At 36.3% G+C, this 24,289-nt stretch overlaps 1 protein-coding gene across 1 annotated transcript in view; it reads left to right on the plus strand.

Annotated features, from left to right (window-relative positions):
• Pik3c3 (phosphatidylinositol 3-kinase catalytic subunit type 3) overlaps window positions 1-22,739 on the plus strand; it is a 110,775-nt gene extending 88,036 nt beyond the window's left edge. The window contains exons 23-25 of the mRNA XM_042675166.1: window positions 1,700-1,790; window positions 12,630-12,755; window positions 22,557-22,739. Coding sequence (XP_042531100.1) covers window positions 1,700-1,790; window positions 12,630-12,755; window positions 22,557-22,571 — 232 coding nt within the window. The 3' untranslated portion in view covers window positions 22,572-22,739. The remainder of the gene's footprint in view (window positions 1-1,699; window positions 1,791-12,629; window positions 12,756-22,556) is intronic.
• Window positions 22,740-24,289: the final 1,550 nt, after the last annotated feature.

The raw sequence follows: 24,289 nt of genomic DNA on the forward strand, positions 1-24,289 counted from the left end.
CCATTTCCTTGATTTTATTTTTGTTTATTCTTTTTGAAAAATCTTTTCATTGGTCCAATAGACCCTAAATTATCTTCTTTATTAGTTTATGGTGTGTGTTCTCATCCTCCTCCATGCAGAACCTTCAAGAAGGTAGGAAATGTTGTTTGTTCAGTTTACAATTATGTCCCCAGTGTCAGGATGTGTGGCATGTACAGGACTCTGCGAATATTTGTTGGCTGATAAAATTATCAATTCCTACAAGAAAACATAGAGCAAGCTTTAAATGTTTAGCTCTCATCATATTTCTTAAGACTCTAAATGGGTTAGAAACTATATGATTACATGACTACATCAAAGTAGAAGTCTTCATTATAATCTCACTTGATTTTCAAAGGCAATATTAGATGCAGAAATAATTGTAAAGCAGGTCATTTGAAAGTCATCTATGGCTAGTCTTTTTTTGTTTTTTTGCATCCAAGTCCCATTATCCATTTGAGTTCAAGTATTAGGAAGATTTTGAATAATGGCTTGCAGATTTTTATTGTAGATAGCTGTCCAGAATAAAGGTTTTATATTATGAAAATTCTGACCTGTTTCCCCTAGAGAAGAAAGTACAAGATTTTTTTTTTTTTTTTTTTTTTGGGGGGGGGGGGTCCGGTCGTGGGGCCTGAACTCTGGGTCTGGACACCGTCCCTCAGCTCTTCAGCTCAAGGCTAGCGCTCTACCACTTGAGCCACAGCACCACTTCCGGCTTTTTTCTTTTTGCTTATGTGGTGCTGAGGAATCGAACCCAGGGACTTAGGCATGCAAGGCAAGCGCTCTACCACTGAGTCACCTTCCCAGCCCAAGTACAAGATATTTGTGTTGAGACTTTTTCTGAAACCAGCTGAAAACCAAAGTTCATTTCTGAACTTTATTACTGAAAACCAAAGTTCCTTTGACTCATATTCAACATGAATTCCTTTTTGCCACAAAATTGATTAAAAAAAAAAAAAAAGGAGGGGGGGCGTTAAATGCATTAGAGAGTGTTCTGGAGTTTTAAGTGAAGTAGTGCAGGGTAGATTTTATTTACCCTGTTCCCCCTAAGGTTCTGCCTGTAGAAATGATGATGTAGAAAAGTAATGTTTTCTCATTAAGAGAAAGGAAGAGTTTATTGAGTAGTGAACATACACTGTTGGTTCTTGTTGCAAGTAAGCATATTCTAAAGATACCGCGATCAGTTTTGATGTAGTAGAGTGCTAGTTGTCCTTCTTTCACTTAGGATTATTTACATCCAGACCCATCACCATGTTTCCTGTAGCATGGTTAGTGTCACATAGTCATGAATAATTCCTGAGATGATATTTCTCTTTCATTCCTTTAGCCCTAACACAGAAATCTTAAGAAACCAGATTATTATTATTATCATCTCACAATTAATGCCATAAAATGATAATTAGATAGAATACCCATTTCTTCACATCTACTTTAAAAAAAATTCATTATTAAGTGATTACTATAAAAGTTTGTTAAGTGTGAGACCAAGTAATGATGCCTTAGGAAGATCTCATAAGATTTTTTTTCACTGAGACAGCTGATGAATTATATCACATTGTATTTTCCTTTAGAATAATAGTAATTTTTAAAAATATCCAACTATAATCATTTCTAGAAGTGTCCTTGATATGAGAAAGAAATTTAGACTCCTAACTTGTTGCTATTTTTTCTACCCTTTTAGGTATTCAAATCTGATTTTGAACTTGTTTTCATTGATGGTTGATGCAAATATTCCAGATATTGCTCTTGAACCTGATAAAACTGTGAAAAAGGTAATTTTGTACATCCTGAGATATGAGCATACTTTTCTTATTTAAAAAAATAGGATTTTAACTTTTTCTTTCTTTTTTCCCAGCCCAGAGACTATTAGGTATAAAGAGGCTTTTTGTATAACTTTTCCAATTCTAGAATGTAGCAACTTTAAGTCCCTGTTAGCTATTTCTGTTCTATTTCTTTCTTTGTTCATACCCAGAGGTACTGGAAGAGGCCAGCATATTTGGAAAGATGGCTTCTGTATAAACCACAGCCCTATGTCTTTAATAGCTTAACTTTAATATTCCAAATAAAATGCCTGATTCCTGGCATCTGAGCTCAGAATATAATGCTTATATAATTTGATCTTATTTCTGATTCTTTTAGTCATTGATGCAGAAGGGATATGTAAAACAGTTGTTTACTCAAAGCAGTATAATGTTAAATATTCAAAACTTAAATTTAAAAAAAGATAGTGAAGCTTTTTAACTTTTAGAAGTACTAACTCACCGATGAGCAGACAGGTCATCAAGATGGAGTTGCTCTTGTCTTTGAAGGAAGTAAGTGTCAACAAACAGCCCTATTTTCTAAGATAACAGACTTAGATACTGCTGTGACTGAACATGAATGAGACTAAATTATTTTGCTAACTTTATGCATGTTGAGCAAGCAGTGAGAATTTCAGTGTTAATACTTACCATTTAATCATTTAAGAAAAGTATGCTCTTTTTAGGATTCCTTTTTTATTTCTGGAAAATGGAACATTGCCTTCTTATTTAACATTTACCCTTTTATCTAACCAACATGATTCTTTTTATAAAATTGAACATAGACTACTTTTTGGCATGTCCTATTTATTTTTGCCATTTTTTTATGTTTTATTGACTAAAGTTCATCCATCAAGAAATGTAATTTTTGTGAAAACGTCCTTCGTAATAATCAATGACAGCATGAGATTTGAGCTGTTACATATTTTGTTTACATGTACTATAGTTAGGTTCTATCTTGCTGTTTACCTTGAACCCATTTATTTTATCTCTGTCATCTATTCGTTCTTCTGACTAGAGATGTTTAGAAGTCGTTTATGAAAGTTCTATCAGCATTTGTCAAACCAAGTCAGATAGTTTCTTTGGCCAGTTAAACTGTGTTGTTGTTTACACTGGATTTTTTTCCTCTGTTTAAGGAAGTGTGTTGCTAGTTCCTTTTTGTTACCAGCTTTCTTTATGGCAGTCTCTTTAAAATATAAAGTAATTCATTTTATGAAGAAAGGGGAAAAGCATATTTATTAGTTATTTTTTAGAGACTGGTACTATATAGCTGTTCTTTCTAACTTCAGTTATATAAAGTTTTACCATGTTTTTCCTTAAAAGAATATTTTATTAAAGATTTCTACTTGGGGCTGGGAAGGTGGCTCAGTGGTAGAGCGCTTGCCTTGCATGCCTGAGGCCCTGGGTTCGATTCCTCAGCACCACATAAACAAAAAGAAAAAAGCCGGAAGTGGTGCTGTGGCTCAAGTGGTAGAGCGCTAGCCTTGAGCTGAAGAGCTAAGGTACAGCGCCCAGGCCCAGAGTTCAGGCCCAAGGCTGACAAAAAAAAAAAAAGAAATTAATCCAAACTACAATCTCTTTGCTGCTTCATGAATCTACTTACAGATCCTGCTCTCTTCCTCTCCTCTCACCTCCTACTGAATCCTTTATTACGGAAGAAAGCTTTCAACCTTAAACACTGCTTCCTTGACCTAACTAGAAATTAAACCTCAACATTCCACAGACCTGGGCTGGGAAGGTGGCTCAGTGGTAGAGCACTTGCCTTGCATGCATGAGGCCCTGGGTTTGATTCCCTAGCACCACATAAGCAAAAAGAAAAAAGCCAGAAGTTGTGCTGTGGCTCAAGTGGTAGAGTGCTAGCCTTGAGCTGAAGAGCTGAGGGACAGTGCCCAGGCCCAGAGTTTAGGCCCCACAACCGGACCCCCCTCCCCCCCAAAAAAATAAAGAGATTTCTACTTTCTGATGTCTAATCAAGAATGTAATATAACCATTTGCAACATAGGCTATTTTTTCATGAGACTTAGGATGAAATATGTACATTTTTTTCCATTGGGTCTTTATTTTCTGATGATTCCTTGGATTGTATGTTATAGAGAACATAATATAATTTTTGTTGTAGAAGTCATAGCTATGAGATTTGTGATAGATGAGAATTTTTTTCTTCCCTAAAGGGTGAAAGGTTTTTTTAATACTTTTTTATTGTGAAAATACTGTACAGAGGGGTAACAGTTACATGAGTAAGGTAATGAGTACATTTCCTATGGAGCACGGATGCCTCCTCCTTTGTTTTTCCTCTACCAACCCTTCCTTCCCCACCTCCCCAATTACTAACCCCCTCCCTCTCTCTCCGAAGTTGTTGTAAAGTTTGTTTTCAACATAGTGTCTTATACATCTCACTGTTACAATGGGTCAACCTATATCCCTATTTAAGCATTTTGTTTTTTCCCTTCCCCTCCCCAAATTAAAAAAATGTATATACAAGAAAGATGCAGGGCACCGACATCAAATACAGTGAAAACAGGGGTTATACCATGGGGATGAACATAGCAAAGAAACAAAAAAAATCACACAGTACATTATAAATACATTAAAAACAATAGCAAGAAAGAAAAAAAATTGTGTCCCTATCTTGGGGTTCATTTCATATAACATCATCTTATATGGTAATATGTACGTAGCTTTTTGAACTTTTCTGCTTGTCCTAAACTTATATTAGTTATTACAAATAAAGGAAACCATGGGACCTATGTTTCTTTGGGCCTGGCTTACTTAATATAATTTTTTCCAAGTCCTATTTCCAAACAAATAGGGTGAAAACAAAATCATTCACAAACATCAGTTGAGTGTCTGATAGTTGTAGGGTAGTATGTCATATAATGCTTCTTTCTATAAGAAGCTCCATTTAAAAAATAATGGTTTTATGGGCTGGGAATGTGGCTCAGTGGTAGAGTGTTTGCCTTGCTTGCATGAAGCCCTGGGTTAGATTCCTCAGCACAACAAAGCAGAAAAAGCCGGAAGTGGCGCTGTGGCTCAAGTGGTAGAAAGAACACTAGCCTTGAGCTGAAAAGCTGAGGGACAGCGCCCAGGCCCAGAGTTCAGGCCCAATGATGGGCAAAAAAAACCCCAAAAACCAGAAAATTGCTTTTATCTTTAAATCTAATTAGAACAAAGGTTTCCAAGTACTCTAATAAGTAAATCATGGAGTAGTTTCTAAAAATAGACACCATATTCATTTATTGGGTTTAATATTTGCAGTTCTTATCAACATGTGTTTATGTGGTATATTTAAGTTATAGAAAAATATAAAACCACCGTATAAAACCATCCATTATTCACTACCTATGTTTAACACATTAATTTTCTCCATATTTAGATCCTTTTCTCTTATTGACTGATATACTGTAGTCAGGAATAAAATGAAGTCACCCACATTCTTCTATAGTTTCGAGCTTAACTTTTTAATGAATATTTTTATATTCATATACTTAACAATATTTTAATTGTGTGTGTGCATGTGCGTGTGCATGTGTGTGTATGTGTGTGTGTTTGCATACATGTGCCAGTACCAGAGCTTGAACTGTGGGCCTTGCACTCTTGCTTCTTCTACCAGGAGGCACACATATACTTCTAGTTTAACGTTTATTAGTTGGTGATAATAATCTCTTCCATTTATGTGTCTGGGCTGCATATATTTGAATCTCTGTTCTCAAATCACAACTTTAAGTAGCTGGTGGCCTGAATTACCAGCTCAACAGTACTTTTTAAGCAAGTTATAATGACTGCTATTGTCTTAGTGTTTGCATTATGAAAACAAAATTTCCCTGCCCTCATGAAACTTAACTTCTAGTAAGAGAAATAAATATAAAAGTCAGATATTAAGTTTGATAGATGGTGGTCAGTGTTACTGATAAAAAATTAAGAAGGGAGTAAGGCATTTTGAGTTGTAGTGATATTGGAGATTTTAGATGTGATGTCCAGATAGGTTTTATGGAGGAAGCATGAATTCATTCTGAGAAAATTCAAAGGATATATAAGACTTTGGTATAGAAAGCTTATATAGAATGTACTAGTCTGTGAAAGGAATGTAAAACATTTGATAGAAAATGTTTTCCCAATCAAAATCATTAATTTTGCTATTAGGGAGAATGCACTGAAAGAGGACAGCGGCCTTACCTTTAAGGACTATAAATCTTTCTAGCTTTTGTATCTGGATGACTCTATTCAGGGAGAAAAAGCTATACAAAGAAGAACCAGCTTAATGTATAAACATATAAACATGACCACTTAGCAGTCAGTGCTTTTTCATTCACGTTCCTTCAATTCAGTAATTAAAAAGAAGCCTGAAACTCCAGCAACAAGTTCATTTAGAGTAATTTAAAGGTAATACTATTTTGTGTTGAAGAATAAAATGGACATTCTTACTAAGTTACTTAATTGATTTGTTAATAAACTTTAAAACAAAGAAATCATATATAGCTAACAGCTACAAATTACGTAACGATCTATTTCAAGTCATCTGTAAAATTGAATTACCTTTGGTGCCTTGAAGTTTAGTTGATGTATAATCTGTGCAAAGAATACTATAATGGAATTTTAGCAGTGAATTTTTTGTATTCCTTTATAGTAGTTGTGTCTTATTTCACACTATTTTCAGCACTGATGTATGGTTTTTTTTTTGGCTTGGTCGTTTGTTTTGGCCAGCCATGGGGCTTGAACCCAAGGCCTGGGCACTGTCTCTGAGCTATTTTTGCTCAAGGCTATCACTCTACTACTTGAGCTACAGCACCGCTTCCAGCTTTTTCTGTTCATGTGGTACTGAGGAATCGAACCCAGGGCTTCATGCATGCACTCTACCACTAAGCCACATTCCCAGTCTTGTGCATTGATGTTTTTTTAAGGAATTGTTTACTTAGGGATTCGTTTTCATCATTTTCAGAATTAACTCTTTTAAATTCTAGTTTTTATTAACATAGAGGGTGCTTTTGTTTCAATGGATCTTTATTAACAAATTTATTCAGCAAGAAAGCCTTAGTTAAAAAACTTTACCTTTCACCCCTAATGAATTAGTTGTGCTCCTTCTTTGTAAATATTTTGTCATTTATTTAAAAATCAGTGCAGGAAAACATTTCTTCTAAGTTTATTTATTTATTACTAAGAAGAATTAAATGGGGAAAGTTTTGCTTACTTTAATGAAAGTTAGCACTTCAGAGATACCAAAAACTCTTTCTGGATAACTGTCTTCCTGTGATAATGAGTGTTAAATTAATCTTTTTAAAGTGTTATATACTCAGTGCCCTCAAGGGATAGGGATTAGATATAAGGAAAATCACTGCTTCCTGTGAAAGACAGTGTAGTTTAGATATATGTTGCAAGATTTGTGGAATTGCCCTGGATATCTAAGAGTTGCTTGCAAGAACAGTCTATGTTGAAATGTTATTAAAGGCACAGTTTATGTCCATGCTAATTGGAATGTCACTGTGTTTCTCTGTGTGCATAGATGTGAGTATGTTTGTAAAAATGACACCGAAATATGGTACAGAAATGATGCTAATATGGGATTTTTCACTCAAATTCACATATAACAACTTCAAATTTAATAAATTGCTTTTTGGAAATAAAGCTTGCAACATTTGCTGCATGGTTGCTACTGCTCTATTAAGTAATTGAAAACAAGGTGAGGGTCCTTTCTGAGCTCATATTAATACCCCTGCCTTCTCTGAGAGCTTGATCTGATCAAAGAGGAGAATAATAGAATGACTTGTCTTATTCTTATACATATTTAGGTAATTCCCAATTATGGCTCCCAAAAAAACCATCTGGTTTGTGAAATTGTCTTTATTGCTAGGAATGTAAATTTTAGAACAAATACTACCAGTCTCCATAGATGTGTCAGAAAAGCATATTTAATACCCAGAGCTTTTGATTCTAAAGGATGATTGTGCTTCAGAATAGCATTTTAAATTCAGGGAAAGGTTAGACTCATATAGTGTTAAGTTTTTTTTTTAATTTAAGGAAGTATATTTACTTATTTTTGTCTAATCGTTAAATGTCTATATATTCTTTCCCTCCCCCTTTTGAAACATGTGTTTTCAATATAGCCCAAGCTGGTCTCAAACTCATGAGCCTTCTGCCTCGACTTTCCACGCACTAGGACTAGAGAGGTGCACCGCCACACCCAGCCTAAATTTACTCATTTAAAAAATGATAAGATAACTGAGATTTCAGATTTTAAAATGTATCTAAATTTCAGTTAATGAATATAACTGGAAGTACAGATCCACTTTGAAAATAGAGAAGTCAGATAATTTGATTCTGTATTTGGTAGCAGATATGAGCTTTCAGTAGGCTATCAGTAACCTGTAATGCACTGGCTGAGAACTAGTACATTAAGAGTGTTCTGTTCTTGCTGAAAGAGGTAAGCATCACAGTTGTCCATTGGTGGAAGTGGATGCCTTTTGTAAACTGCTGCTGGTTTCTTTTAAAAGTTATGCTGAAAAGACATATTTTTTAGTAAATCTTTCAGATGTGAAGTGTCTGGCCATGATGAGCAAGTGTTGTCTTTATTTAAAAGACATTAAGTGTAAGAATATTATCTGAAAATGGGATTTAAAATACTTAAAAGACTTTCTGTTAACATGCTGAAAAGGTCTACTTGAATTGGGTGTTTATCATTACTTACAGCTGTTCTAACATCATTTCACTTGAATGATAAGAGCTTGTTTTTAGCGCCTGCAGCTTTTGCCTATTACATCTCCTTATGAGAAATGTGTATCTGCTTTTTTTTTCCCCCATGAAGCCATTCTAATATATCTCTCTAGTCATTAAATTGTCACTGGATTTTAGATAGAAAACTGAGACAAAAATAGGTCTGTGACTTAGAACAAGCCTGCTATAATTCAAAGGAGTAAATAATTATTCACCAGAACAATTTGAGAGGTTCTATTGCCCTATAGTTTTTGACTAGGAAGATGGATTGCCTTTTTAAATAAATGAAAAGGGTACTTTTGGATAGACACAATGTAAGGTTTGCTACAGTAAACCTTTCCCTTATTAGGGTAATACTGAAGTAATGTAAGTCTTGTACTTTAGTGTCAAATTCAGTCCTTGGTAAGATTATTATTCAGAAAATTCTAGCATTTCAAAAAGAAAACAATGTGGTCTTCCCTGTAATTTTTAATCATATTTTTCTCATATTCTTAATACTACTTTACACGTTTGAAATCCTTGAACTAGATCTTCACTGACTCTTAACAGTAACCACAAGAACAACCAGGTGTGGCTATCCATTCTAGCAATTTCAGCACTCAGGTGGCTGAGGCAGACAAAGAGTTTGATGTCAGTTCTGGCCTACAAAGCAAGTCCCAAGCTAGCTTGAGTGAGGTATTGAGTTCCTAGCTTCAAGAACAAAACAGCAAAACAGCAAAACTAAGTAGTTTTTAATAGTAGCTCTAAACAATTAAGTCTTTAAATGTTAGAGGTCTTTTCTGGCTAAACATCCAATTTCAATGACTGTGAACTTGATTTTAATGCCAATGGATAAGTCAGATGTAGCATGATGATCTTAATTCCTACCATTTTTATATCTATAGATTACAAAGTAAAAAGAAAGTTGACCTCACCAAAAATGTGGTAGTCTAAATGAAGAGCAGTCTTAGCCTCATTGTTTTCAGTGCAATGTATATACTCATGTTTTGTGTTATAAGATGAACATTAACCTGGAAATGCTGAAGGAAAGATGGGGAGAGAGCCTAGTGAACTATACTAGAATACTAAAAGTTTGGAATCGTTGAATACAGAAGCAAGTATGAAGAAGTATGAGAAGAGATGTAGAAAAGTACCCACACAAAGAGTGATGTAAACCCATGAGAGATTCTGAAGAGCAAAACTAAAATAATGTAATATAGCCATGTATGCCTAATATTCTGAGTAGTTCACCATTAGGTGATTTTGTCATCATGGAAACATTAATATACTGATAGAAACCTAGATGATATAGCCTACTAACTCACTGAGTTGATAGAATGTGTACACACAGTATACATTACTAACACTACAGTGATGATCAACAATACAAGAATTTAAACTCAAAAGAGAAAAATGGCATAATCAAGAGATTCAGCAAACAGAGCACGTGAGAGACTGCTGCTGCTGTTCAGATAACATCACATACTGTTTCATAGTGAATTGTTTCTTATAGAATGCACTTAATGATACAGCCAGAAATGTAATGGCTACATGGTTTTTCATGACCAACTCCTATGTCCTGTACATGATCATATGTGCTGTGATTTTAGCAGTGTGGTAGATTTATTTACACCGGCGTAACGACAGATAGGAGGAGCATTCTTGCATTTGACTTGGAGACTGGTGGGATGTCTGGTGGGATGTCGCTAGGTGCTGAGGCCTTGTCAGCTCTGTTACAATCTTACGGGCTGATGGTCAGGCCTATGATCCATCATTGACTGGAATATGTTTATGCAGTCATAACTGATACGTTCTGTCTCACCTGTTCTTTTAGATAATTTGAGCAGCAGGTAAAAGAAATGGTAAAATGTTCTCTTCAGCATATGATTACCACTTCTAAAATTTTCACTGTTGGCTAAATGACTGTCTTTCAGAAAGCCTGTTTTGTTCCTTAAAAATGAATAGTTGTTGAAATTGGCCCAGTGTGCTGGAGGACTGCAAGTGGATTGTAAGGACTAAGGGTTGTGGTTGCATTTCCAAGATGGAGAAATAATTACTATGGATATTAATTTTTTTCTTTGGTATTTTGAAGTATCAGTAAGTGTACTAAATATTAGAGTACTTGTATTTCAAAGACTGGGATACTGGTCCAGATAACAATGTTAAAGTAAAACAAAAATACAAAAATACAGTACTGTTTGAAGGACTAGGGAGTGACCCAAATCAAATAAAACAACAAACGATATCTGTCTTTGCAAGATGCACAGCAATGGAAGAAATTTACAAGTTTATAGCCTTTCATTCTGAGGTGCTTTTCAGAGTGTTTTGAGTGGTAGCATGAATGCACGTTATAAAAGATCTGTTAGGAGCTATCTGTGATTGCCAAGAAAGGGAAGAAATTTTGGAAAAGTGAGTCATAGAGAAAATAAACCTTCCCTCTCCAGTTTAGACACAATTTTTTTTCTGAATATGAAACTGCAGAAACCAATATCCCATTCAAGGAGGAAGCCAGAAATTTAAAAACCTGAACAGATGTTTCAGTACTGCTTAGTGTTTATATTTCATAATAACCAATTTAACTGCCTTCTAGAATGAATCTCCACAGGAACACAACATAATTTTCAGTTCCATAAAATACCATTCAGAATGTTTATTATTTAACAAAAAAGTTGCTATATATGTGAGGAAACAGGCAAATATGATACAAAATTAGTGGAAAAAAATATGAGTAGAAACCTCTTGAGTTGACCCAGATGTCCCACCGACCAGAAAAGTACTGTGAAATAGCTGTCATATGTTTGTTTAGGAATGTAAGGGAAAATGAGTGTATAATGACAGCATATGCAAATCCATCAGAGGAATACCAAGAGCTGAGATGAAATATTAATTGTCTAGCTTAACAATTGGATAAGTATGTAGGATTTATCCAATGAACAAAGTGAATAATCTTGGAGAAAATGACCAGAACCTTAGGAAGCTAGGAGAGAGAAAGCAGCATAGGGGGTCATTTTGATTAGAGTTGAATACACACATGTCCAGAGTACCATAACAAAACTCTTGGTACAGTTAATACTAAAAATTAATAAATGACAGGAAAGTAAAACAGACAGGCTATTGAGTAGAGGCACCAGAGGGAAGAAGGAAGGCAGACAATGGGAATGGGGATAAATAGTGTTCTGAATATGCCCAGAATAGTTTATATGGATGTATGAAATGGTATAATAAAACCCCACTGTGCAATTAATGTACACTTACAGAAAAATATGGAAAAGGCTGTATGACACAATGACAGGTAATGTAACAGAGGTCAGCAAATGTGATACCAATTAAAGTGTAAGGAAGTTAAGCCTCCTTAAAGGGAAGGTAGTCCTATTTTGTAAAGAACATGTATTATGCCAAGTGAATATCTTCTATCTGTAGCTTATTTTTTTCAGTGAGTGACATAGTTCCTGTGATCTCTGTCAGTGAAAGGGGGGAGATCTCATTTCACAATAACAGGTATAAATGTGTCACAATTTCAGCCAAATATTTAGATATGGAATATTAAAAATGTAAAGAATACTTTGGGTTGAATGAATAGTAGGTCTCTTTTTTAAAAAAAATATTGTTATTATAAAGGTGATGTACAGAGGATTTATAATAACAAAGTCAGGTAAAGAGTATATTTCTTTTTGGACAATGTACCCCTTAGTCTCTCCCAGTTTGTCTTTGTTTTTGAAAGCAGTATATCTTCATACTTAAAACAATGACTCTCAGCTCCTTTTATTAGTTATAATTCATTACTGGCATAGAATTAACTCACTTTTTTTTTTTTTTTTTTTTTTTTTGTCATCATGGCACTTGAACTCTGGGCTTGGGTGCTGTCCCTGTGCTCTTCAGCTCAAGGCGAGCACTCTACCACTTGAGCTACAGCACCACTTCCGGTTTTCTAGTGTTTTATTGGAGATAAGAGTTTCATGGACTTTCCTGCCCGCGCTGGCTTTGAACCGAGATCCTCAGATCTCACCCTCCTGAGTAGCTAGGATTACAGGCGTGAGCCACCCGTGCCTGGCTCATGATATATTTTCATAATACTTATTTAAATTTACCTTTCCTCTCTAGAAGATTTATTAGAATGTTACCTTACAGGTTCAGGATAAATTCCGTCTGGACCTGTCTGATGAAGAGGCGGTACATTACATGCAGAGTCTGATTGATGAAAGTGTCCATGCTCTGTTTGCTGCCGTGGTGGAACAAATTCACAAGTTTGCCCAGGTAAGTTCTCTGAGAGCCATGTGTTCATCAGCCTGTTCTTTGTGCTATGCAAAGTCTTTGGAGAGAAACATTTCCAAGTGGCATATTTTTTGTTTTTATGTCAAGCCTAATGACACTTACCTAGTAGCTGAAATGAATATGTTCTATGAAATTATTGACAACAAAACATCCAGTTTTCTTAGCAGTGACTAAATTTTAGAATGCCTTCTTAGGTACTTTTGTCACTTGTAGTATTGATTATAAATCCTGTTTAATTTTTTCATATTTCGTTGTAAAAGTGATGAGCAGGGGTTGTAAGTAAGGTCCTGAATGCATTTCTTTTTAAACACCGTCACTCCCTTCCTCGTTTTCTCTCACTTGCCACTGCCCACTTCCCTCTGCCCCCCCCCCAATTGTAGAGTTCCTTTCCAACATAATGTCAAATGAGGATCATTGTTGCATTATTCATCCGTTGTCCTGCTGTTTCTGTGATTCCCTTCCACACATCAGATACGCTTATATACAAGATAAAGGGTACAGAAAACTAAAAGGAAAAAAAGAGAGAAATAACTACATACAGATCATAAACCTCTTGTTTCCAATTCTTGGGAATTCATTTTGATATGCTTAATTATATCTGGCCCTATGCACTTATCGATTGGGCTATTATGATGTCCCGGTGAGTATATCATAGACATATTCTAGTTATTACAACAGAGGGAAGCTATGCAACCTATATTTCTTTGGGCCTGGCTTGCCTCGCTTAATATAGTTTTTTCCAGGTCTTTCCATTTCCTTATGAATGAAGCAATGTCATTCTTTCTGATGGAAGCATAGAACTCCACTGTGTATATATACCACATCTTCTACATCCATTCATCTATTAAGGGGCATCTGGGTTGGTTCCGTATCGTAGCTGTAGTAAGTAATGCTACAATGAACATGGATGTGCTGGTAGCTTTAGTATGGCCTGGTTTGTGATCATTTGGGTAAATGCCCAAAAGTGGGATTGCTGGGTCATAGGGGAGCTCTATGTGAAGTCTTTTGAGGAACCTCCCTACCACTTTCCAAAGTGGTTGAGCAAGTTTACATTCCCACAGACAATGCAGTAGGGTTCCCTTTTGGCCACATCCCCTCCAGCATCTGTTCTTATTAGGTTTCTTGATTATAGCCATTTTGACTGGGGTGAGGTGGAATCTCAATGTTGTTTTGGTTTGCATTTCTTTTATAGCCAGAGAGGTGTTGAGCATTTCTTCATGTGTCTATTGACCATTCTTCTTTCCTCTTCAGAGAAGTCTCTCTTTAAGTCTTTAGCCCACTTGTTAATGGGTTGGTTATTTCTTTGATGACTTGTTTTGGGGGATTTAATTTTTGAGCTCTAAGGATATTTTAGATATTTGTCCATTATATGGCTGGTGAAGATCTTCTCCCAATCTGTGGGCTTTCTATTGATCTTGCTAGCAATGTCCTTTGCCATGCAGAAGCTCTGCAGTTTAATGCAATTCCATTTGCCCAACCTTTCTTTGATTTGTGGTGTTTCTGCATCTTTATTAAGAAAGTTTCAACCTGCTCTCCTTTCATCAACCTGTGCCAAGGAGCCCTAGTGTATTCCCTATTCCTTCCTGTAATATTTTCAAGGTATCTGCTTTTACCTCGAGGTTTTTGATCCATTTGGAATTGATTCTGGTACAGGGGATATATAAGGATCTAATTTCAGTTTTCTACACATGTATAGCCAATGCTGCTAGCACCATTTGTTGGAGAGACGATCTTTCTTCCATCCTCTTTTTTTGGCTCCCTTATCAAAGATTAGGTCGCCATAGATCTGCAGGTTCATTGTTGGGTCTTCAGCTTTATTCTATTGGTCCTCAGGCCTGTTCTTGTGCCAGCACCAAGCTATTTTTATTACTACAGCTTTGTAATAGAGTTTGAAGTTTGGTATTGATATTTCTCCAGCACTGATCTTCCTGCTAAGGATTGTTTTTGCTATCCAAGGTCTTTTATTATTTCATATGAATTTTTGGTTTGTGTCTTTATTTCATTAAAGAATGATGTGGAATATTGATGGGTATTAGGCTGAATTTGTAGATAGCCTTTGGCAGTATTCTTGAAAATAATTTTGGCTTTAACAGAGGCTTTTGAATATCATATCCGCTGCTGTGATCAGAAAGGAGTGCAGGATCTGAGGACAGTACTTTATCCCCACACCACAAACACCTGTCATCCCTTTATTAATAGTATCTGTACATAGGTGAGGGTGAACCTTTCCATGCTGGCCTGTGATAGTAATCCTCCAGATTTAACATCCATTTAATTTAGGAACGTCATAATGAAAGTGGTTAACAAACAGAAACACTAGGCAGCTTTGTGTTTCCTCACCTCCACCTCTACCTTCCTCCAAGAGCTGATGACTGAACTCAGGGCCTTGCACTTGCCAGGCAAGTGCTCTTCCACTGAGCTAAATTTACCCAACTGCTAGGCTGCTTTTCTTGTAAAATCATTCCTGATGTGCTTCACTGTTTTTCCCTACCTCCAGTCAGAAAGACAATCTGTTATTATTTCTCCCTCAGTCAGTATTTAGCATGTAACCAAAACCTGTTTCTTCAGTAGTTTCCTCAATTATTCTTTTTCTTTCATTTTCTGACTAACATTTTAATCTTTTTCTTCACTTGATCATACCTTGGATAATTAAATGCTTTTTGGAACTCTAATGTCTGTTTCTGGCCATTGTCGTTATTATTCTTCTGGACATTGGATCAAATAGTTTACACTGCATTTTAAAAAATTAAACGTATTCAATATTTTTCCCAGACCTCATAGTGAAGCCAGCCTCTGGCCACTCAAAACCTTCAAAACTGTGTTCTTTTGTTGGTCGTGGGGCTTGAACTCTGGGCTGGAAGCTGTCCCTCAGCTCTTCAGCTCAAGGCGAGTCTCTACCACTTGAGTCACAGTGACAATGCCACTTCCGGTTTTCTGAGTGGTTTATTGGAAATAAGAGTCCCATGGACTTTCCTGCCAGGGCTGGCTTTGAACTATCATCCTCAGATCTCAGCCTTCTGGGTAGCTAGGATTACAGGCATGAACCACTGGCGCCCAGTAAAACTGTGTTCTATCTAAGCTAGTATTCTTTCCTTCTTTTCCTTCCTTCCTTCCTTCCTTCCTTCCTTCCTTCCTTCCTTCCTTCCTTCCTTCCTTCCTTCCTTCTTTCCTTCCTTCCTTCCTCCCTTCCTTCCTTCCTCCCTCCCTCCCTCCCTTCTTTCCTTCCTTCCTTCTTTCCTTCTTTGCTTTCCAGTCAGTGATCTTTTTGCTGCTAAAATTTGGTTTTCCTTCTGAGTAGTTATTTGAACTCAGGGCATGAGTTTTCCAGGCTGTTATTTTACTACTTAAGCTATGCCTCTCTAGGCCTTTTGTCTGTTTAGTTTTGAGATAAAGATCTCAATAACTTTTCTGGGTGGTCTTGCCTCAAATTGTAATTCTAGTGCATCAGCCTTTTGAGAGCTATGGCATCATGCCTCAAGAGCTATTTTTAGTGCCACTGTGATTCATCTTTCTAAATTTCTCTGTATTTTATACTTTCATTAAGAATTTGATGGCCTTAAGATCCTAAAATGCAAACTTTTTCTTTTTCCTTTTTCTTTTCTTAGTATCAATGAGTTGAGTAAGGGCTGCTTATTTTAGCTCCCCCTTTATGTACACAAAGCATCTTCCTCAGAGTCACCTCCTGAAAATGCAAATTTCTTAAAGGCTGGACTTAGTCACATGGTTCAACGCTTGTACACTTAAAAATTTTTATGTGAGCAAAAGGGAATCTCTTTCAGAGTTACTTTTTTTTTTATTGTGAAAATACTGTACAGAGGAGTTACAATTACATGGGCAAGATAATGAGTACCAAGCATTGTTGCCTCCTCCTTTGTTTCCCCTTCCCATCCCTTCCCATTCCCCCCACTCTCCACCAAAGTTGTAAAGTTTGTTTTCGACATAACAACTTATACATCTCATTGTTGCCCTGGGTCCACCTGTATTCCTATTTAAACGATTTGTTTTTGTACTTCCCCTCCACAAATTATACCAACATCAAATACAGTGAAAGCAGGGGTTATACCGTGGGGGAGGGACATACAAAGCAACAAAGAAATAATCTTACAAATATGTTAGAAACAATCGCATGAAAGAAAAACATTTGAATACTTATCTTGGGGTTCATTTCACCTAACATCAACTTATCTGAGTTATTCTTTTGTACTTAAAAAATGCTTACCTTTCCTGAATATAAAGTGAGTTATATTTTGTTGTATAAGTTAGGCTTTCTGTGTGTCATGGGTGATTAATCTAGTCAACCAGAAGATAAGTAACTTGTCCAAGTAAAGTCTGTGGTAGATCTAGGTATATATATATGAAAGGAGCGTTTTGAGTTATTTCTGAGTTTATAGCTCAGGTGTGACTGAGCATATATGTGACTGACTAGGGTCAGAACCAAGAAGTGAACCCAAATCTTTTGGTTCCCACACATAGAATTTTTGAAATTTTCTTAATTCTCAGAATCTTGCTTACCACTATACTGTGTTTTGAGTAAATGAAGCTTTCAGTGACCATAGCATCCATAATCCTGTAAATTTCTCTCCTATATATATATACTTTATTTTTCTTTTCTTTCTTTTTTTTTTTTTTTTTTTGGTCCAGTCATGGGGCCTGAACTCTGGGCCTGGGCGCTGTCCCTCAGCTCTTCAACTCAAGGCTAGCGCTCTACCACTTGAGCCACAGTGCCATTTCTGGGTGTTTTCTTTTTGCTTATGTGGTGCTGAGGAATTGAACCTAGGGCCTCATGCATGCAAGGCAAGCACTCTACCACTGAGCCACCTTCCCAGCCCTTTATTTTTCTTTTCTTATGGTCAGCTACTTGCAGTTTGCTTGAGGTTAGAAATTTTTAAGTTCCATGTCTGCATGCTTCTCTAGCAGATGATTTGTCATCACGGTGGTCACTTCTGTCTGTTCCATCTCTGACTACAACAGTTCACATTTCTCCTCTTTGTGGATTTTCCTCAATCTAAAGGAGATTGTAGTTTTTCTTTTTTCTTTTTCTGGTCAATTGCAGTACATACCTAGAGTTTCACACTGGAAATTTGTGTTGCTGCCTAATACCTCATTTCAGTTATCTATATCTGCATAACAAACTCTAAACTCACCAACCTGAAAACAATAATGATGTATTATTTTTATTATTCCTTTCAAACTTCCGGCTGGCATTTATTAGCAAAAGCCCACCAGTGCAGTTTGTTAGCTGTGGAGGACTTAGTCCTTTAATTGGTTGTTAAACTTGTCTGAAGACCCAACAAAGCTTCAGACACAAGTTGGGCAAGCAGCTGCTCCTCACTTCTTGTCACACCTGCTACTTCTATGCAGCATGGTGACTGGCTTCCCCAAGCATACATGAAAGCAGAAATGCTTTAAAATAGGTCACAAAGACGGTCCTAATTGAGAGGGAAAAATATCCCCTACCTCTCAATGGCAGGAGAGGGTTTCCTATGCAGAAAGGAAAGGAATTAGGGAAATGAACCAACTGTGCCAAGTTGGGAGATTTAACTGATACACACGTGTTATGCTTCACTTTAGAGATTAAGCTTCAAATTCTGTTGCATGAACTACTTTATTTTAGTAGTCTAGTTTTGAAATTGTTTTTCATTTTCTTTTTTTGTTGTTTCCATTTCCTGGAGACTTTTTAATTTCCATTGAATACTATTTTACCAGATGAAACTAATAATGAAAAGAATGATTTTTCTTAGTTGTTTGTATTAAAGATGGGTGAGAAAGGGCCAGGGCATAGCTCAAGCATGAAACCGAAATTCAAATTCTAGTACCCTCTCTAAAAATTTACAAAAACATCAAAGGATGGACGAGAGAAAGCATGATTTTAAAAATGGGGAAGGGGCTATACTATTTTTTAATAACTCATGGGGTTTATTATAACAGTATATTTAAGTGCATCCTAATTAATTATTATGGACATTGATCCAAAAATGAGGGTAGATAGTTGCATTTTAGCAAAATTTTATTTAGCATAAGAGGAACTATATTCTAAAAGAAATGTGAATGTATATTTCCTTCCATCATGGAATTCTGTACGAAGAGTAGAGATGAAATAAACACTGTAATATTAGTTGTCTGGCAATTGATTTTCTCCCGAAACATACTTTTATTTGGGACATTGTCTTGAAAATTACATCATGGAAACACTCCCCTCTGCAGAAATCATCTTTCAGAGGCTTTCTAGTCTGGTCTGCATGGAAAAGGTAGAGGTACAGTCTTGTCTACATGGGAAAGGTAGAGCTTTTCACTTAAGTCTGTGAGCCTGACTCCTCAGTGATACTCTGTCACATGGCAGGGTTTCCTCTGTTTCTGGCTTTTCCATGTCATGTCTGTCTCTCTTCACAAATTGATAGTACCTCTGGAGAATGGGGATGTACTTGTCATTAATCTTCATTTATATTGTCAACTTGACTGAATCTGTATTAGAACTAGAGATACCCAGTTCTCCTTACATTCAGTTTTCCTTATCCTGTGTCTGTGAAGAATGTGACTTTTTGTCTAATCACAGAGCCTCCTTCCAGTTACAAAATGACTGAAAAAGAAGAGAATTCACTGTCATTTCTCGATTTCCTTAATATGGCCTCATCTGTACCATTAGGAATAAAGAGCAGTATAACACATTTTATGGAATGAAACAAAATTTTTGAAGTCCGTAACCAAATAAATTTCCTATCTGAAGCCATTTTTTAAATTTCGTTATTTTCTAAAGAGCCAGTTAATTTCCTTCCCAGTTACTTAACTAAATACCATCACCATCACAAAGCTATTTTGTGTCATCTGTATCCCACATCTTTTAATTTGATTTGCATTGTCTTGAAAGGAATAGCACCAAACAGTTAAAAGCTAGAAGCAGCAGCAGAAGAAACAACCCCAAACTGCTAGACATTTAAATGTGGCAGGAACTTCCTCTAGTGCATTCAGCTTATTTAGTTCTCACACCTGGGAAGTAGGCTTATTACCTGGCTTCCTTTACAGATGGAAAACAGAGGTTCCTAGGTGACAAAGCCCAGTCTTAAACCCAAACCTGGGGTTTTGAAAATAGATACCAGTTACTAAATAATGCTGTTACTGGTTTTAATTTTATCTAAACTTTAATAAACATTAATACATTTTGTTGTGGATTTTTTAAAATCTACTTACAATTTCTTAAATTATCTTTTTATCTTTTCTTCTCCTTAATCTTTCATCTGACCATTAAAAACAAAATCATCTGTCCGAATATCCCAGTTACTATGATACATAAAGGAGTTGCTGGGAACAGCCAGTCTGAGATAAATATCATGAGATAGCATTTACTTTGTACATTGGCCAAAACTAGTCTCCAGCTTCATTGACCCACATGTGCCATCTTGTGTTCCATTCAGCACTGTTACTCACACTATCTGACAGATGTTTCCAGGTCTTCCAGTTAATTACTGCAAAGCAGTAGTCACCAGAATGCTCACTCATTTTCAGCTAGCATGCCCTGTTTAGTTATCATTCTACCAAATGTAATTTATGTTCTCCAAAGATGATTTTCAAGTCCTTGAATGTAATTCATGGTGGGGGTCTGTCCTTGTCTATTCATTCCTTCAAGGTCACTTATACTAATTGCTATTTTCTTACCCTTTCGTATGTTGTTGTTGTTGCTGTTGTATGTGTGTTAAGAAGAATGACATTGATTATTTGGGACTAACTGCTACAGCTACATAGAATTAACTATTAACCCTTTTTTTCCATAGAGGCCCTTAAAAGTATTTAAGACCATCAGTTCAATAGCAACATTTTGCTTACATACGAACATGCATAAACTCACATAGTTCCAGGATATTTAGACTTCTGGTATGTCATCTGGATCTTCACTTGCACTTGCAACCTTTATCTAATCTAATAGCTTTTGAAAAGAACCTTCCTTAGAGCTCTTACACTCTGGCCATGGTGATGATGATTCCTTACAGTGATACGTGTGTTTCATTCTTTGTGTATACTAACTTCGTTCTGAGTGTTTTTTGCATGTGCCTATGTGTGTGTTACAATCTCTGTATACTGATATATTACATTCTCTGCATACTGGTTTGGTTCTCTGTTTTGAATGTGTATTTTTATGTGTGTATATGTTTGTGTCTTGTGTGTCATTCTTTCTCTGCACACAAATTTCATTCACCATATTTTGTTTGAAGCCATTTTTGCTGTGTCCTATACATCCTAAGTCCATTCCTGCCATGTAGTATGTGCCACAAATAAATATGTATGATTTTTATTATTTTATTTTATTTTTTTTGCCAGTCCTGGGGCTTGAACTCAAGGCCTGGGCACTATCCCTGAGCTTCTTTTACTCAAGGCTACCACTCTACCATTTGAGCCACAGTGCCACTTCCAGTTTTTTCTATTTATATGATACTGAGGAATCAAACCCAGTGCTTCATGTACACTAGGCAATCACACTACCACTAAGCCACATTCCCAGCCCAATATGTATGATTTTATGAGTGTTAAGAACCATTTCTTTAAAGTTTATTTCTTTGATAGTGTCTTGAATTAATTTACTTGCATTGATTTTGAAATTGAAAATTACATTTCTGTTATTAGCATCAAAAATAAATCTTACATTCAGTTTTTCAGAATTTCTGTCTTCAATTATATCAGATAAAAAGCAGTCAGAATCTTGACATTTTTCACTTTTTTTTGTTGGTCATAGAGCTTGAAACTCAGTGCCTAGACATTGTCCCTGAGCCTTTTTGCTAGTGCTCTACCACTTGAGCCACAGCACCACTTCTGGTATTTTTTTTTTTTTTAATTTTAATTTTTTGTGAACATACTGTACAGAGGAGTTACAATTACATGGGCAAGATAATGAGTACATTTCTTATCAAGCATTGCAGCCTTCTCCTTTGTTTACCTTTTACATCCCTTCCCAGCCTCCCTCCGCCCCCCCCCCCCAGTCCCCCTACCCTGCACCAAAGTTTTTGTAAAGTTCGTTTTCAACATGACAACTTGTACTTCTCATAGTTGCAACACTTCTGGTATTTTGATGATTAATTAGAAATAAAGAATCTCATGGACTTCCTTGCCAAGCCAGACTTCGAACCAGGATCCTCAGTTCACAGTCTCCTGAGTAGCTAGGATGGCAAGTGTAAGCCATCAGCGCCAGGCACATTTTACATGTGCATGTATTCACATTTTTTAAATAGACCTGTGCATACTCTTGCCTACACAGACAGACTGGTAGCAGGTTTTCTTTTCTCCAACTTCTACTTGTCATGATACTGAACACTGTGGTATATTGCCCCTAAATAGTGGTTTGTTGACTTTTCTTTTCCAGCTACTTCTTGTGCTTTAATGTCCAGACTACGAATAGGAAATTTTGAAGAGAAGCAAGTACATTTGGGAATACATACAATACAGATTGTCAGAGTCTCTCTAATAATGTAGTTTTAAGAATGAAGCACACCTCACAGCATTAATCTCATTGCCACAGAATTCAGTCTAATGTTTGCCTTCCTAGTCCTGAATGATATTTTTTCATCCCCTATAACAAGTGGATCATCTTGAACTCACAGAAGGCAAACCACTTCTCCCCCAAATATTTTCTCCAGAATTGTGTACAAGGTATTAAGTCATAATCCTTTTTGATGGCATTTAAAAATAATTTATTTTTATTTTAATATGAGTCTTTGGGAAAGTATAGACTATTGTTTGTTTTTCTTCATGAACTGTTAAGTAAACTATTTTCTATGTTGTTTGTTTTTAATTTTGTAGTACTGGAGAAAATGAAATTATTTAGCCCATCAAGACGTTTGACTTAGTAAGAACACCTTCATTAGGAGCAACTGGTATTTTCATGAAGACTTCCAAGGAACAGAGGAGAAAGTGTCCTGAATGGATTTTGCTTTATCAGTTGTTATTTCTATAGTCTTTGGGAATTTGTTTTAAAATACTGCATATACATATGCCTTATAATGTATACATGTTATCAGGATAAATGAGAAGCCTATTTCAGATTTATGTACAAATTATAAGAATTACGGAGAATGGGGCTGGGTGGCTCAGTGGTAGAGTGCTTGCCTTGCATGCATGAGGCCCTGAGTTTGATTCCTCTGCTCTACATAAGCAGAAAAAGCCAGAAGTGATGCTGTGGCTCAAGTGGTAGAGCGCTAGCCTTGAACTGAAGAGCTGAGGGACAGCGGACAGCGCCCAGGCCCAGAGTTCAGGCCCCACGACCAACCAAAAAATAAATTAAAAAAAAGAATTATGGAGGAGTTTTATGGTGAAATTCTCAGTTTATGTCTTTGCTGTTTGTTTTTGTACTGGGATTGAAACTCAGGACTTCACTCTAGGAAATCTACCAGTTTAGCCACACCTCCAGACTTTTTTGCTTCAGTTAGTTTAAGATAGGGTCCTGCTTTTTTGCCCAATTCAAGTGGACTTCAGTTCTCCTATTTGATGCTTTCTGCCATAGCTGGAATGCTAGGCTCATCCCAGCATGTTCAGGTTTTTCTGTGGAGATGGAGTCTTGCAAGGATTTTTGTCTTTGCTAGCCTCAAACCCTGATCCTTCTGATCTCTGATTCCCAAGTAGCTAGGATTAAAGCCACACCTTTTTCTTCCGGCAAGTAAAATAATTTGGACTGATTTCTCAGTTTAGAAGTTGATTTTTCCATCAATATTTCATTTTGATTTTTGCCTACCATACATAGTTTTATTTTAAAATTTACAAAACATTATACTTTGTGGCTCCTGCTTTTTAGATTGTTTCAAAGGAGACTTTGTCTGGGAGCCTGGGAAAGGAGCTAGTTAGTACACAGAGATGGCAGTGAATGCGTCCCAGCATTGACTGCGATACGACCCTGCTTGCTGCCTCAGTGGACAGCACTGGGGAGCTGAGGTGTGCCTGGACCCACTCAGGAGCAGTTGCAGTTCAGAGGGAGCCATGTTTCAGTCTCTGGAGGTGGGGAGAGAAGGATGGGTAGGGGGTGATTATATTTATGCACTCATTTTTGCATCATTATAAATATTGCTGCTTGTTTTGCAAAACACAGTTCTTACCTCTCATAAGTTGAAAATATGTAAAATAGAATATGAAAATGTAGCTATCTTAGCAACTGGCCAAAAGGTATTATGACTGCAAATATTAGTATTGAACATAGGATTTTTTTACATATTCATAGAGATAATGTAAAAATGTTTCTTCAATAAATTCTTTTTTGATGCAAACCGAATTTTCAGAAGTTTTTTGAAATAATTTACCAAGAGCACTTTATGTAATAAAGAGTTTGATTTGAACAAAATAATGCTGTTGTCTTTTCTAGACTAGAATTCCCACTTATCTATCCAGCTTTTTTCCTCATGCTACTTAGGAGAAAAGTAGCATTGCACAAATGATAGGAGTAACACAGTAATCATGTTTGCAGATTAATATGTTGTACAGCTATATGACCTTGCTCTGGAAGAAAATGAATATTTCATACGTTCAGTTCTGAATAAATATGGAAT

This window comes from Dipodomys spectabilis, unplaced genomic scaffold (genome assembly GCF_019054845.1).
Source record: "Dipodomys spectabilis isolate Male_0828 unplaced genomic scaffold, ASM1905484v1 ptg000024l, whole genome shotgun sequence".
Taxonomy (NCBI): domain Eukaryota; kingdom Metazoa; phylum Chordata; class Mammalia; order Rodentia; family Heteromyidae; genus Dipodomys; species Dipodomys spectabilis.